General features: G+C 25.0%; 2 protein-coding genes across 3 annotated transcripts in view; one reads left to right on the forward strand and one right to left on the reverse strand.

The window, feature by feature from the left end:
• The window catches only part of LOC126895145 (protein amalgam-like), a 181,079-nt gene that overhangs the window by 49,448 nt on the left and 113,911 nt on the right, over nt 1-17,720 (reverse strand). The gene's annotated exons all lie outside the window — the stretch shown is intronic.
• On the forward strand, nt 11,612-16,012 carry LOC126895148 (uncharacterized). Its single transcript, XM_050666678.1, has 4 exons — nt 11,612-11,760; nt 12,466-12,643; nt 14,916-15,149; nt 15,786-16,012. Exons 1-4 carry the CDS (start codon nt 11,680-11,682, stop codon nt 15,881-15,883), a joined length of 591 nt encoding a protein of 196 aa, XP_050522635.1. The 5' UTR covers nt 11,612-11,679; the 3' UTR covers nt 15,884-16,012.

Genomic DNA, 17,720 nt, shown 5'->3' on the forward strand with positions numbered 1-17,720 from the left:
ATATTACAAAATAATTTCATAATAATGCAATAGTATTTTTATTTCAGAATAAAATAAAAAATAAAAAAAAATATAAATTAATGTTTATACTGTTTGAGTATAGGTTTTATTACTTCCTCTTTAAATCTATTTGTATCGATATAGTGTTTGTTCTTAGACAAAATGTTATACGTAAAAAACAAAAACGTTGGTTCAATAACCAATTTAATCGATAAACATTTTCACAAATACTAAAAAGAAATACACATTATAATGATAAGTGTTAACAAGCAATAAAAAATATTATTTTCGATTTGAAATTTTTAATCTTAGCTAATTAGACGGCCTACCCAGCTCAGTCGATGACGCGTCTAGGCGCTTAAGTATTCAATTCCATTGCACTGGACTATGTTTGTTTTCCTGTCCTCTCTAGCACAAACAATAGTTTTTAGAGAGGACACAATAAAAAAATTATAAATAAATAATAATCTTTAAGAAAACAATGTTTTTCTAAATTAATTTTATTCTATGGGTTTTGTTGTAATTGATGCGAATATTGACAACTTTTTAATTAACATTTTATTTGACTCGTAGATTAGAGTTAGAATTTAATTGAGTTATTATTAAAAACAAGCTATCAAAATTGGATATTTACATTACGGATGGTGTATTTAAATACTTTGTACTACGTAGAATCGTTACGGAGTTTAACTAAGGGCTGTTTCATCTTTATTACTAAAATTCTGAATGATTTTAAAGTTAAATTATGAGACAAAGACAACTGTCAAGCATAAGATTACCAACATATAAAACGACGACGAACGCTCAAACCAATTAACTGCTAAATTTACATTTTAATTTAACTAAACGAAACGGATGGCATATCCTGTCTTTTACAGACTACAATAATTTCTATGTAAATCACTAATTACAACCATATAAAGATGCATATTACTAATAAAGTCATTAGTTTTTCTTGTTTACACGTGTCTTCTAACAAGTCAATTATTATTTCTTTTTTTGATTAATAAATTTAATAATAATAAGTATGTGTAATTATATTATAATAAAATATGTTTGTAAAATCACATTATGATTTAATAGTAGAGATATTACTTGAGAGAAATAAATGGCAATAAGGCAAATTTCGTATTAAAATGATTAATTAATTAGAGGAATTATGTCGTGCGTTAATTAAATAAATTATATAAATACGTATTATTTTTATAATTTCATAATCTGAATTAGTAAAAATATTAAATAATATTTTCATCAAGATTTCAAAGACAATTTTAATTGAAACTAATAGAAAATAAAAACATAAATACAATGTATTGTTGGTAAATTTGGAAATAAGAACAAACTGACGTACAAGATCGTAAAAAAAATTATCTTAATTAATCTTTCCCTAAATTACAAGTCTTTCGTACTATTTTTGTTTGAAGAAGTTTAACTACTCATTCTCCCAATTTTCACAAATATTTGCAACTAATTATAAAAAAAACTATTCTATATCAAAAATTAATTTACTCAACAAAAAAACAAAAAATAGATTACTTTGGAAGTTTGCCAAGAAATTTTCAATCGGAATTGAAAGTTTTTAAATTAAATCAGTATGAATAAAAAATAAAGTATGATCAATAACATAAATATTACTTAATAATTTATTCATGTTTTTATCGTACTGTATTTTTTGTGTTCATGTATAACATAATTAACTTATAGGTCTAAGCATCCTAATTCCTTTTTTTTTAAATTAACGTTTGTATTTAGGGTGAAAAATGACAATAATGAATTATTAAAAAATATAACTAGTACAAAAAAGACATTAAAAAAAAAATATTAGGAATTGTTTTTAAAATATGAAATAAATTACATTTTTCTTATAATGAAGGTTACAAACTTTGGTATATCCGGGCAAAATAAAAATAAATTACAATGCTGCAAGCCACTCGATATTTAGTAAATCGTTTTAGTCTTCATAGTTATTGCTGAATAGATCAGTGACACAACAATAACAATGCTAAGATAAACCATTAAAACGCTATTGTTATTTAATGAAACTTTTGTGAACAGATAATTTATAGTATAGATTATCTCGGTCGGCAATAGGCGGCCTGCGGTTCACATCTGGCCCCGGAGGGTAAAAAATTGGTCTACCAAATATGTTTAATGTCAAAGCTGTTTTTATTTTTTATTTCTATTGTCTCTTTATATCCAGAGAAACTTATTTGATTATCCGTACGTAATTGATGCATCAATTACGTAAATTAAGTAAATTTAACATGTTCAATTACTCATTGGATATCGGAGTGTATCAAACTTCAAAAAGCTGACCCAGGATAATTAGAAATTTACCAACAAGAAACTAAGAAATACCAACAAGGTGCATTATTTTATATCGAGATTAAATCATACAGAGTTTATTTCAATTTTTAATACATTGTTGACTATTTTTTGCCTAGATTTTGATTTTTTTTTAACCACTAAATTGCATACACCTGTTCTATACAAATGTAGCATCTGAAGATAATAATTTATATTGAACGAAAATTATACAACGTACGAACATACTCTTATTTTATAATGTTTATAAACTATCTAACGTTCAAAGCGAAAAATCTAATAAGTCAGCATATATTTTTATTTTCACTTAAAATTGTGTGATAGTATTTTCATCATTTTATATCCAGTCACGTCATAAGAAGTTCGACTTCAGTTCTTTGTAGCCAACATACGTGCTGTTGAAACAAAAGCCGTTTATAAATGGACATAGATCAATAGTATTAGTCCAACAGTTTTCTAATCTTTCCTGTCGCACTGGCCCTAAGTATTAGAGTATATTAATACAATAACGTTGGCTAATATCGCCTTCATCTTCCTTAAACGTTTAGTATAACTCAATTACTGTTTACACATTAATTTGATTACATGTTTTGGTCTTAAGGGTATTTAAAGATGTTATTCTAAATCATTTACAGTGTAATGACTTAAAAAAAAGCCTTTTACTATTGCACTTAAATAATAATAATAATGATATAATACGATATCGTAGTGTGAAAGACCACTTTTTGTAATGAAATAGTTTAATATTGTATTTTTGTAGTAGAAGAGAAAGATAAATTTTCAAGTACTCTTCTATTCTTAAATTTTACCGAATAGGTTAGTAGATGATCATTTTCAACTTTCATAAAATTACTAATTTCTATATTTCTATATTACGTACACGTGTCAGAAAAACAATAAGTTCAAATAAAAGGTCGTGTCGTTGGTAATTGCTGCGATGGAATTTAATCAGATTATAGAGTACTCTAAAAGAAACACTCTAAGACCTGGAAAACAGCCAACCAAATATTTTCTGGCGAATTAAAAAGTAAGATTGAAGATTTACTACTCTTACCGAACAGAATACTAATCGTCGTGTTAATTTAAAATTCAAACTTAATAAACAATGTAAATTTTACGGTACGTTATTCTCTGAATTAAAATTTATTTAATGTTAACTTGGTAAATGTTCAGTTTAAGTCAAGAAACTATAACAACACTTTTTAGTAATCAATAATTTAAAAATTGAAGTAAGTTTGTAGGAAAAATTTGGCAACATTGAGACAACTTGAATAAATGTAGATGTTTTTATTATCAACATTAATAAGAATAATTTTGAATTTTTAAGTCTATATAATTTAAATTTGACTAAGTTATTTTATATTACAATGAAATATTTAGATTTCGTCATTTACAGATTAACAGTGTTTATTTATCGATTAACTAATTAACTAGATTATTGTTACTTGGATTAAATCACTTGAAAAATATTTATGCACAATTGACTTCTGTTTTTTTTGTTTGTTTTGGTGTTTGTTTTGGACGTGTTGGTGTATAAATTATAAAAATAATTAAAATATAATTAGCCATAAGAGTTGAATTTTGTAATATTTTCAAATTACATTTTAATTTCTTTAGGCTACCATATGCTACAAATTATATAAATATGTTAAATTAATTCGATCGTACTTTATTTTGTCTTACTGCCTGCCTTATTTAAGATTTAGTCTCGAGGGTAAAACAGTAATTTGGTAACTTCTTAAAATTATAATAATTTTTACCTTTTTTAAACTTTGTACAATAAAAATATACTGCAGTCAGTTTTTTCAAGGATCACGTTATTAATACTTTATTATCTAATATTCATCCCCATCCATTCTATGGGGATAATCGTTTCTCCAGGTACCTTTCTAAATATGGCCTTAATTAAAGTAATGTTCTAAATTTTGAGCGCTTACATTAAAGTTATAAGTTATAACTAACTTAAAGTCATACTATAGGGAATACAATTTAGGATAATATAACTATAAATTCTAAATTACGAACAATAGGTACTCAAAACGCGGTCGTTTCCCGTCGGGTGGAATTCGTTTAAAAACAATAAGTCATTTGCATTACACGATGTAGTCGGTTAATTTATCCATAATCTCAATAACTCAGATCACACGAACAATGATTGATTACCAATATATTACACACAAATAAATAACACTATTAATTTTTTGTAAATGCTCATTGGATAAATGATGTATAAAGTTTTTGTTTTTAATATTAGATATAAACCATTTTAAACGTTTCATGTTGAAAAAATGAAAAACATATTGTTTCTGTTAAATATTCTAAGTGTTCATAACTTTAATTTTGTTCTTATCCTATTAACCAAAAGAATGATTTCTAAATCAAATATTAATTTCTTAAATAGCACCCGTTCATAAGTGTTATGCACATCACATAATCTTAATTTCATACGAATTTATATCAAAAATAATGTTTTTTTTGATAAAAATATAGTTTGTTTTAATTATTTTTAATTGATAGTATTTATTTAAGTGATTTTTTAATTTGGTAAATAGAATATTTGACACTTTCATTCTATAAGTGAAGAAATATATTTATTTGACGTTCAATCTCTTAATCTAATCTATTTAATTTAATAAAAATAATTTTCTATTAAATATATTTAAATAATATTTTTACTTAAATCATGTATTACTACAATTAGCAAAATTTGGCACTTGGAACGGTCATTAACAGAATTTTATTTTTAGGTATAATTAAATGACAAATGTAATGATTTAACCTTGTCAGGCTATAAATATATTTTATTATTGATAATTTTTACTGATGTTACAACGTTTTTGAATAGTTTTTTTATCAGCAGGGTATCAACAATTATCTGTAAATCGTATTTATAAATATGTCAAACACGTGTTAGTAAATATGTGTTAATTTTTTTTTTTTGAAGGATATTCAATTCATTTAAAAAATATGATCTGTTAGTGATTGTATGAATAGTCAATAAATCTACTTGCACATCGACTGGTTTTAAATGAAAGAAGTTAGTAAAAATTTAATTTTTTTTACTTTAAAATAAATATTTGATTAAAATTAATAGATTTTGTCATACCCAGAAGGTAAAATTACCTAAAAAAGATTACTAAATTTTTTTTTGGTATTAGCACCCGATTAAAAAATATCCTGGATACGCAACTGTGTAAACATAATTACTAAACAACAAATGAATTTAATTGGACAGATTTTATTTTTCTTAAGACGAGTTTAATGTGAAAATATACGCAACTACAAAAAAATCAATTTAAACTTACTCGGAAACCATCCATTGATTTATCGATGAGTTTCTTTAAAAGATTAAAATACTACCAGTATTTTAACTGTAATATAATACTTTCTTTTTTTCGATACTTAAGTAACATAAATCTTACATCAACTATTATAATTTTTATAATTTTTTACTACTATGTCAAAATATAGAATTTAGTTTTCTAATACATATAAAAAACTTTAAATTATGATTTTTTTCCGTTTACCTTTTCATATAACCATTAGGGCTGTCCTTAAATTTGAAGATTCAAAATTTGATGCACAGACCCTCCAAATTTTTTCTAGCACATCTAAGATTACTTTAAAAGTAAGATGCAAATATTTGGATACAATTGATTAATTCTAATACCTACCAGAAAAAGGTTAAATATTTAATCTATGAGACAAATTTTAGTTTTTGCCACTTATCTAGAAAAATATACTTAAATGTAAACAATTAAATTTATGTTTTTTATACAAAAAGTAAATAAAGTTATAGAAGTTTATTATTTTATATGTTGAAAAAATAAATATAGATGGCTAGAGCCTAGTTAAATTTAATTGTTAATTTTCATGTAAAATAACAAACTTTTTTAATAATTTTATATTAACTTTTTTTTTATAGAAAACATAATTATATATAAATTTAATTCATTAAATTTTATGGTTGATGTAATAATTCTGGAAATAATTAAAAACTACCCCTAGATCAAATAATATTTAATCCTTTTGAGATAGTGTTAGGGTTGATCAGTCGTGATCAAATTTCTACTTATAGTTGCACTATAACAAATTTAGGGGTCTCATATAGAATATTTCAAATAAAAAATTGTACCTCCATAAATATGTACAACTATAATAGTCATGCAAAATAAATGCTTTTGAATTCATAGTCGTTATTTTTACATCAATGGAAATAATAGTAGTACTGCGTAATAGTAATTGAAAAAACGTGGTACCAACAAAGCTGTGAAATCGTTGTTTTTTTTTTTAAATCTTTTGTAATATATTCTTGAGTGTACAAGGAACTGTGTTTAACAACGACACACATTTAACAACCGTAAGTACTAAAGTTTTTCGTTGGAGTTTCACTATTCGTGTGGGTCACTGATGATGTATGGTTCTTACTTTGTGAAATTCGTTATCATCACAGCGGTTTTTATATTTTCTCTACTTTAGACTTAAACTGAAGATTAAGTAAATTTTTAATTAAAATATCACCATATTAAGGTAGTACTTTTCAATAGCACCAAAATTTGTCTAAAATATCTTTACTTTCTAGAACAAAACGAAAAGTTGTGTCTTTATTTGAACTATGGAGGAAAACATTTTCCCTCGAGACGCAGGACAATGTTTTTTTATGCTTTCTGTAACTGCGACAGGTGTCATTGCGTAAATTATTTTCGGTCCAAGCTCTACGGGACGCGGTTAGCGCCTGTAATTGTACGATACCAGCAAAGTTATATGCCCAACAAATTTATATCCCTGTACTCTTGGGAAAGAGAAAGTCGAAGCAAAAAGTTACGAAACAATCTTATATACACATACAAAAGAAAACGATAACAGTACTACAAGTTCTGGACGGTCTGCTCAGTGGATTATTAGTTGAATAGTAAAGCGTATTGCATAATAATAAATATATATTTTTAAACAGAATATTGAATCGTTTAGTGTATTTTGGCGGAGTAAAAAAAAAACCTCGCGAATAACATTTAAGTATACGTTTAGTATTCAAAAAATATGAATCATTAAGTATTCGTTAATTATAAGTGGCTTATAAATCTCATAAAAATGTATTTTGTGTGTTGTAAAAAAAAATCATTTCTTTTTTATATTTCAAAATAAAGTATTCGAATTAAAAGACATTTATTATGCGTAGACCTTAAAATATATTTTCTATTAATATATAAAGCTATACGACATCGTTAAATTTTCATGATTTTTCTCAGTAAATTATTTACGATTTTTATATCTCCAACAATATTTCATTGATACGGCATACAACAAATAGACATTTTTATGGTTAAAATGTAAATTATGTTGTATTTTTGCGATATTCACAACTTTTTAGTATAGAAGAGGCGAAGCTAGTTATTACAAGGGTATATTGTTACAATTAAAATATTTTAATTTTAAATTGTTACAACACTAAGTCAAACAAATAAATTAATGCACAAATATTTTATGAAAATGTTGATAATATACTACCGATATCGAAATTTATTCACCTTTTTATGTTTTTACATGTCAATAGTATAATTTAGTAAAAATTTTGCTTTTTTTTTTTATGGGACAAAAGATTTAAGATGAGGTGTTTATTTTGTGATGCTAAATATTTTGTTTATATATTTTTTGAATCATAAAAATAATGACGCTAGTTGTTAAAGTTTGCACAAGAGCATGCTATCACAATATATTTGTTACCCATTTAAAAAAATTATATATTTTTTAAATTTAATAAAAATAGTATAATTTATTTCATTTAGATAGGGAAATTACAGAGTCTGTTGTAAAATGTCCATAAATGAATATTAAAATTCCGCAACTAAGATATTTTTCGAGGATAATAATAAAATTGATTAAAATGATTTTTAAATTTTATGTTTTTATATTTATAAAATATTAATTCATATTATTATAATTTTTTATCATAAAAATTAGAAAAATGTATACTGTAACTATAAAACTAACTTCACCTTTGGGTAAATTGTTACATATTGCATAGCTTTGTAAAACATATGGTATTAAAATATGAATTTATCAAATAAATTATACATTTATAGAAGCTTATAATTTATAGATTAAAATGAATTCTAAAAAATTTAGCTAACTGTTAAAGAAAAATTCATAGAATTAAAAATATACAAACTGTAATTACTAGCCCACCCTTCCCTACCCACCCTTCATTGTTATTTTAATTGATTTTAATGATCTAATAGTACCTGCAAAGTTATGTTTTTGCTTTATTTGTGACTATTTTAATATATTATTGGTTTCTATAATGTACAAATAGTTATTAAAGTTGAGTTTTTTTCTTAGTGTTAACATACATTAAATTATGTAATCAAAATTATTTTTAGAATATTCAGAATTTAGATCACTTAGTCTCACTTGACCCATTTATTAATATTTAAAATATAAAATGTATAAAACACTCAAGAAAAAAAAAGGTGTGGATAATTCAACCGAATTAGTTTGTTAAAAATTTGTTTTATACACTGTCGTAAATTTGTATTACTAATTAAATTTTTAATCGTTATAGTAAATCCTTAAACAATACAAACGCATTATTGTTAAACGGGGTTTGCAGAGCTAACTACTATAATTGTTATTTTAACTAAACAAGTTTTTTACATCGTCAATCTGATAAAATATTTTAGCATATTTCCGATGACAAAATAAAATAAAACACTCCAAAGATATTGGGCTATTTCAATCAAAAATGCTATAGACAATGTACATAGAAACATATCCTTAAAATATTATGTTTTAAAACAATCACAATTTAGTAAAAATATATAAATACTATTATTGTATTATATATTTTGTACTTATAATAATAATTTGTATTTGTTCTATTTTGGGTGTTTTCATAGTTACGTACTATGAAATACATACTACGAAACTCCAAAAAATTTAGTTTAAACTTGTGTTTAAAACATATGGTAAATTAGAAGTAATTTTAAATGCAAAAAGTTTTTATTTCATACCTAATTTGAATATGATAGCAACACAATAAAGGACTAAAACTTTTCAATCTAAAATAAAATCTGTGAAATATATAAATAGCGTTAAAAATTCTAGTTGTGGTAATAAAAATAGTGTCCCATCAAGTGCATACGTTAGGTTATATTCATGTAGAAAATACATAAGATAGTTGCGACGTTTCGACTCCTACTTAGAATTATATAATATCTACAATTTTTGCATTTATTTTGTTCACAAGATAATGTGAACATTAACAATAATTCGGTAACTTTTACAGCATTGTTAGATAAATTCCTGTTAGCGCCGATAAATAAATCTACCACAATTACCAAATATTTTGTAATGTCATATAAAAATGAACAACTGTAATCGTTTTGTAATATTTACTAAAATTACTGACGTCTTTGAGTCAGCCACTTATGGCAGTTATTATTAGAATTTGGTAGAAACAAATGATTATTTTTTTCAATGAAGAAATTTCCAACTAATATTTTTTAAATGTATTGTAATATATTTTGACAACTTTTAAAGTAATTTAATTTTAAATTAATTTAAAGTAAATAATTTAATGATTAAATTGAATTATACGGAATTTAATCAATATTGTCTAAAAACAGATTAAAAAAATTAAAAATCCCAGTTACGAGTGCACGCATATGAAGTGAAACTTCTTTCAGTCATTCAACTGATAGAATATTAGGTTTGCATAGTATCATACTATATTTTAACACCCCACTTGCACAATCAAAATTATTTGAAATTAAATTATTTAATACATTTTAAATAAAATTACTTTAATTTTCGAAAATACAGTACTGAATTATAATTATAATAATTATAAAGTATCACGATCGACTACGGTCGACCGTGACGGCCAAACGTTACAGCCGACCGTGCGCTCGATAATCTTTTTTTTTTCGGACCCTCTATAAAGAAGTTTCACTTCAAACATTGTACAAATTTAAATTATACCATAATAATCATATTATTGTATGACAACTAGTATTTAATAATGTAATGTAGATTATTCACGGCTTCAAACATTTTAGGAATTAAATAATTTAATTATTTGTGTTAGAAATTCGAACAGTTATATTGTAACTACCAAATAATATTATTACTGTTTATTCAAGTATACAGTTATTATAAAACATGTATGAAGTTAAGTATAAACGTAAATTTTTTGTACTGTGGTAAATATTATAAGATCTAAATAATTGTAAAAAATATATGATGTAAAAAGCAAATTAGTATTATTTTAAGATAATAAGAAGTATATGACGTGAAAATTTCTATTGATTACAATTATTTAGTTTACGTTTTGATAAAGTTAGTGATTCTATACCTTTGTCTATTACACTTGTGATTTAGAGTATTTCTAATTAAACTAGGAAATTTAAATCTAAGTGTACATCAACACAGTAAAAAAGTAATAATTGGCTAATTAGGTGGGGTGCAGCCCCTTTAGTCTACCTTATAGATACGCCAATGCGGCGCACTAAAAATTATCGATATAATTTTAAAATTTTCATAAACGAACAATTTAATATTTATGTTAAACAATTAAATTTACAGTATTTAACAAGTTATTTTTTTTTTGCCATTTGGTGAATAAAAAAAGTGTTGATAATAGGGTACTATCGAGTGATGATGAAGTGAAAAAACAGCACAGTGGGGACGTGGCATAGTTGTTCCAGTACAAATGATATGTGATAGTGATTAAAATCACCATCATAAAAAACGCTTCGATCCAAATCTGTAGATAATGTTTAATTTTATAAAATTAATGGATTATTCCAAAAGCTACATTATCTCCTATTTCCCTATTTATATTCTGATTACAAGTTTTATGATTTATAAGTGTACTGTTTTTTCTATTTTTTTAGTTTAATAAATAATTTATTATAACTATTTATTGAGAAATTATTACAGCAATTTTAAAAGAACCAACTGCAAAACGTCAAGACTTATAAATTTATAGACTTAAATTTTACTTAAATTTTAGTTTTCAATGATAACTGAAACAAAGGAAAACAAGTTTTTACTAGTATTATTAGTACAATGATGACAATAAAATAATTATTAAGAACTATAATTTTAATTAATAACTATAAGAATAATTATTCTGTACCTTCATATAAATAAAATGTTTACTATTCAAATATTAAAAAAGTAATTTAATTTATTATACGCTTTTATTGCTATTTAAAAAATACTTAAAAATGACGTTTTTTAACACTAAAACAACAAAGTATTATTATAAAATAAATACAATTTCAATTAACCTATCATTTCAACTGTTTCATTTATTAGTTTCATTCGAAAACGCGGATTTATCAATCAATAATGTCTTTCTATATTTTCATTATAATGTATCTAGCCAGTTTTTCAAACGCAATTATTTTCAAATATTTACCTTTAAATGAGGTGAAACGATATTATTTAAGTTTTAAATTCAAACTTTTAATAAAAGTGAATTGTTAAATGTTTTGTAATTAGAAAATTCATTTTGGTGAATATTTAAATGTTTATTAGGATGTAGATTTTTTTTTATTCTATCTTTTATAGAAATAACATTTTTACACAACACGTTAAATATAATTTAAATTTGCTTTTGGAGGGAAAAAAAGTTGCTAAAATGTCTGAAAAACAAATGAATCAAAACAATTTTCTTATATAAATTGCAGTTTTTCATATTTTAATCGTTTTTTTATATTATTTTTGTCTATATTTAAAGTCAAATGTATAGTCATATATGAAGAGGTAGATAAGTGCCCCAATTATCCCCCTCTCTTTTACAAAAAAAATTTAATTAATAAGATTTAAGTGTTAATTATAAATATTTTCTTTGCTTATTTTTTTATCTACTGTCCCCATAAAAATTACAAAATTAATGTAATATACTTATAAATCATAAAACTTGCCATCAAGATATACTTAAGAAATAAGAGTTTGCTTTTGGAAAAATCCAACAAGTTTTTCTAAAAATTGAACACTATCTACAAATTTGCATCGATGCGTTTTTTATAATAAGGATTTTAGTCACTGTTTAATCTAAATATTTAAAGTTATATTATTATAAATTCTAATTTCATATAATTCAATTATATAACATTTAATTATTTATTTTAGATCGGCGAATTGACTGATACATGTAGGACGGATTTAGAAAAGTTGTTTAATAATAATAAAAATAAAGAAGAAGGTATGGACTGTAAAAAATTTATAAAACTATTGAGTGTTTTTAAAATGGCACACCTTTTGGACGAAGCATTCATCAGAGGATTATTCAAAGAAGAAGTTATAGAGAGTAATTAAAACTAATTATGTTTATAAAGTTAAATTTTATTTTTAACAAATTTTATTATAATTGATAAATTTAATGTATATACATATTTTTTTGTTGTATTGTTCAAAGAATTAGGTACAACATTTTAATTTGAGATTAAAATGTGAGGTTATATTTCGCATTATTTACGGTTTTCAAGCTGATAAATACATGTAACCATTATTTATGAATATTAATACTTATTTTGTTATAAGCAATACAATTTTATTGTAGTAGTTATATTTTTCCATAAAATTCGTGTTGGGGATTCTACTTTTATTTCTGCTAAAAACTAGAGTGACTCAAAATTGTATTTTTAATTTTTATTATTTTAATTTACAGTTTATTTAAAACATAACAATTTATTTTGCGTGGTTTTGTCGCATGCGCTTATTGGTAAACAATTAAAGGTATAAAAAAACTTACATGACAACCCGTTATTCTATTATATCAATTACAGATAACACAATCTTAATTTCCACAATACACATAAATTAGAACAATTCGTTTCAAATTGTCATGATTTGTTTCATTTTTAATATAATTAGATAAGTATAAATAAGCGCTATTGTAACGCATGTAAAACTTAAAATACACACGATTATAAAGGTTATGCTTCTCATTTGATTATAGTGTTCATCTTTGGCACAATTGCAATTTTAGCATATTTCTGCAATTGTAGATGTGTTCTAGAATAGGAGGAGGACAACTTTAATCCTTAATTTACTATTTATTTTTTAATTACTAAAATTTTTATATTTAATATTCTTGTGTTAGTAATTTGAAATTTGAATAAATTTACAGCATTAGTTTTATATAAAATATCGAAATCTACCAACCAATAACATTAAAGATTTTAACAAATAACTACGTTAAATATTATTGAACTAGTTACAAATTTTATAAAGATTATTTTTACAATAGTTAAAGCAAAAAAATACCTTAGTAAAACAAATATTATAATTGAGGACCATTTGTTCTCAAAAGGACCTCGTAGAATTCGAAAAAATTATAAAATAGTTGGAACCCTAACTTCTTTTTCTTCTTCTTCTGCTGGCATTTATTACTCTTGAAGAGTTTTCGTCGCCATCGCGATTTGCCCTCATTGTTCTCTGTTATGAACTATTGTTCTCCACCCTCATACTCCTATTTTCTTGAGATCTTCTTCCACTGTATCCAACCATCTTTTTCTAGGCCGTCCAACACCGTCTGTATCTTCCTCATTTCTGCGCATTACGTGACCAAATCATTGTATTCGCTGACCACTTATAAAGCTCTTGACTGGTGCTAGTCCCAACTCATCCTGTATTCCCCGATTAAATTTTCTTCTCCACGCACCTGTTCTGTTATCATAGACAGGACCGTAAATTATTCTACATATTTTATTTTCGAACGTCCTTAGTCTACTTTCTGTATTACTAGTGGTTGTCCAGGTTTCGCATCCATAAAAGTTAACGTGGGTCTTATTATCGCCTGTCTTATTATCTTTGTTTTCTTTGAAAATAATTTTTTTTTCAGAAACTTTCTTAGTGCGAATGCTGCCCTTTCAGCCTTTGTTATTCTTATTCCAATCTCTTTTGACCAATCATTCTTGACACTCAGCATGGCTTCTAAGTACTCAAGCTCGTTAACTTTTCAAAAATGTAATTATTACATATACTAATTTGATATTATAGAGTAAGCTAATTTTATGAAAGAGGTACAATGTCAAATGTTGTGGAAGAATCATAGGCTTAAATTGATATATATATTCAAAGTGCTAATTATAATTTCTCACCTTAATAAATACATTTTTTTATAATCATAAATGTAATTTTTGATATTTATTGGAGAGTTATTTACATTTCTGTGATTGAATGGAAGCTAAAACACTCTATTCTATAGAAAAAAATTATAGTTTCCCTATTGCATCCCGTTTTTTACCTTTTTCAAAACGTGATTGCGTCTGCGGTAATAATGACGACATAATTAAGTTATCTCTTTATTGTCGTATTTAGTCGAAATGTTTGCTTCAAACTAATACTTCGTATATACACAATTTAATAATTTAAGAAGCGTCATAAAAATTATGATTAGATTTCAATATAAAAAACTATATCAGGAATAAATTATTATTTATAATATTATAATAAATTAATTATATTGAGTGATATTTAAATGTCGGTCAGTGATTATTATTAATGAATTTATTGATATTACCATTTTACTTTTAAATAAAAATAAATTGATAACACATAATTTTTAATTCATTAAGAAAATGGACTTATGACATTGGAACAATTTTTAAATCAAGCGAAGTTAGTTGTCAAAATAACTGAATGGCGAATAAATAATAGTTATGAAAAAATGCTCAACTTAGATAAAAGGATGATCAAAAATGAATTAACAAAGTCTATTGAAAAATTTAAAACCAGAATCACGCAAGACGAAGCTAATGAAATAATGACTCGTTTTGATGATATAAACGCACAAGATATAGGCATGCAAGGTAAAATAAATATTTAGTATAATTTTTTAGACTGACACTATCCATCTAAGGCCAACGTGTTATTTTTCAAAATGTTTTCATATCTCCAAGATTGATAGTTAATATGTCGTCGGTATGGCATCTTAATTTATAGAATTTATTTATAGCCAGTCAAATGGAACCATTTGCGATAGATTCCCATATACCATCAAATGGTATTTAATTTTACTTTTATGACTTGATCCTATTGCCCCTTAATTTGTTATAAGGATATCTAATTTTACTTGATATACAATTAATTTTAAATAAAATTATAAATATTTGTATTTAAGTAACTTTTAAAATAAAGAATTCCGTCTGATATACATGATATACCAGTAAAAGAACTTTTGATTCGTTATCCAGTAAAGCAAAGCCATAAGGCTAAAATATTTTAAAAATATGTTTCAAAAAAAATTTAATAAAAATAGCCGATATATGCGGTTATTTTTATTATTATCAATAATCGTTTTAAATTATAGGGATTATGGAAAAAAGTATAGTTGATAAAAAGTTATTTAATTAATTTATCAAGTTTAAATATTTTAGTATTAAATAAAAAACTGACATCTAGTTACTTTTAATTAATTAATAATATATTTGTTTATTTTTTCTTAGCATTCAGAAACATATATGCGAATTTATATTACGTAATACTTGGTCATTCAAAAGAACATATACATAATAAATTGGAACTTGTGATTCATTTTATTTAAAATTTAAAAAAAATTATTTTAAAATAATTTTTGTCTTTTTTTCTCTATGGTTAAATTAATTAATTTGTATATATAAATCATTGTTAAAGCTGTACTGGTAATAAATTGACTTAGTTTATGAGATATTAGATTTTAAAAAATTGTAAACTTTTTATTTATTTTTTGTACACTATATATACAATGGTGTAAAATTTAAAAACATTGGTTTATATAGAACTGTTATCCATTTTTAAAAATGGAAATATGAATTTCAATACATATTAAATGAAGGAAAATAGTTGAAACGCTCAATTTCGGGTTAAGACCTGATAAATTTGTAGTGGACTGTTACAGAAATATTATTCATTAGTAGCAATACAAAGGTTATTGCTTGGTTAAGTACCTTTATTAATAACCTTAAATTTAATATTTAATTTCCATTAAAATGTGCTTAAAAATAATATTTATTCCAAAATTTGAAAATATATTATCTAAAAAGTAAGTTTTAAAACTGAGACTTCCAAATTGTTCAGTGTTTTTATTAGACACTTTTATCATATTATTTAATTAAAAACCACAAAACAAGGAATCAATAACAAAGAATTATTAAAGATTTATCTTTTAAGATGTTTATTTTATAAATAAAACTTACTAAACTATAACAGTTTTATAATCTATTTGATATGACACGACTTACGTCGCAATAAAGTAGTCGGCACTGGTTTTGGGGTTAGAGACCCGTTGGCCGTTTATTATCAACAGGTTATTTGAATACAAACAAACCGAAAAAACGAACACAGTTAATAATAATCTTCGCATAATATCGCGGCACTTTCGCCGGCGACGCGGTGTCCGGCAAGATCTTCGGGCGCCGAAAAGTTGGCAGCGTCGATGGTGATGGCGCGCGGGTGCGGTTCGGTTCGTCCAGCCTGTCGTGCGACATGTCCAGAGCCGGTGGCGTACATCCTCGACGATGTCACCTTGACAACGGGAAGAACTCTACGTATCATTTGCGGCATCAGTCGTGCGGCATATGTTGGACTTTGCACCGTGGCGTATGGCACGCGGTGTTGGTCAGTCAAATACTCATAGCCGGACGACGGCTGATAAAGGTGGCACGAGTCGCGGGGCATCGTGTACCACGAAGGGACGCGGGACCGTGTCAAATAGTTTAGTGTTAATCGTATAATGATTTTAATAGTTGTTGAATGGGCTGTGATTTTGAATTATGAAATGAAAAATACTGATGTTATATCTAAATAATTTGTAATATAATTTAATTAAACTACAATGTCAATATTCAATAATAATTATACTCACAAATGTCATTAGGAACATACAATTTATAGGTAACATGCAATTTGATATAGTGATAAAATGAACGAAGCTAATAATTTAATTTTACATTTTTCGAGTAACAATTAATCTCGACAAAAAGTTTAATATATAAAGAAAATTGATCAGAGACACTTTGTTTTACCAAATTTGTAATTAGCTAAATGCACTATATCACTATTGTTTTTTAAATAAATTCTCTTAGCAATATAGACAATTATTATTAACAATTTAAAGAAAAATATTTACTATTCTATTAAATGCAAATACACAACACTAAAACTCCGATGATTGGAGTTCACCTGACTTTCATAAAATGAACTGTAAATGTAGCGATGACACTAATAAGTACTAATATGTAATATTCAATCTGTACGAAAAAAGATCAATTGAATATAACTTAAAGTAGCCAAAACATGTTAAAGTTTGGAACACAATGACATCTAAGAACGATAATTACTTATAATGACCATCAATCCTCTCAAAATGTGTCAGAATAAAACATACTAATATTTAATCTAAT

This window comes from Daktulosphaira vitifoliae, unplaced genomic scaffold (assembly GCF_025091365.1).
Source record: "Daktulosphaira vitifoliae isolate Bord-2020 unplaced genomic scaffold, ASM2509136v1 Scaffold_1, whole genome shotgun sequence".
Lineage (NCBI taxonomy): Eukaryota > Metazoa > Arthropoda > Insecta > Hemiptera > Phylloxeridae > Daktulosphaira > Daktulosphaira vitifoliae.

Excerpts from the sequence above, each read along its gene's own strand:
- LOC126895148 (XM_050666678.1), top strand. The coding sequence starts at position 11,680 with ATGTCTTTCTATATTTTCATTATAATGTATCTAGCCAGTTTTTCAAAC. Across the intron at positions 11,761-12,465 it reads AATATTTACCTTTAAATGAG|ATCGGCGAATTGACTGATAC; the intron begins GTGAAACGATAT and ends TATTTATTTTAG. Across the intron at positions 12,644-14,915 it reads CAAAGAAGAAGTTATAGAGA|AAAATGGACTTATGACATTG; the intron begins GTAATTAAAACT and ends TAATTCATTAAG.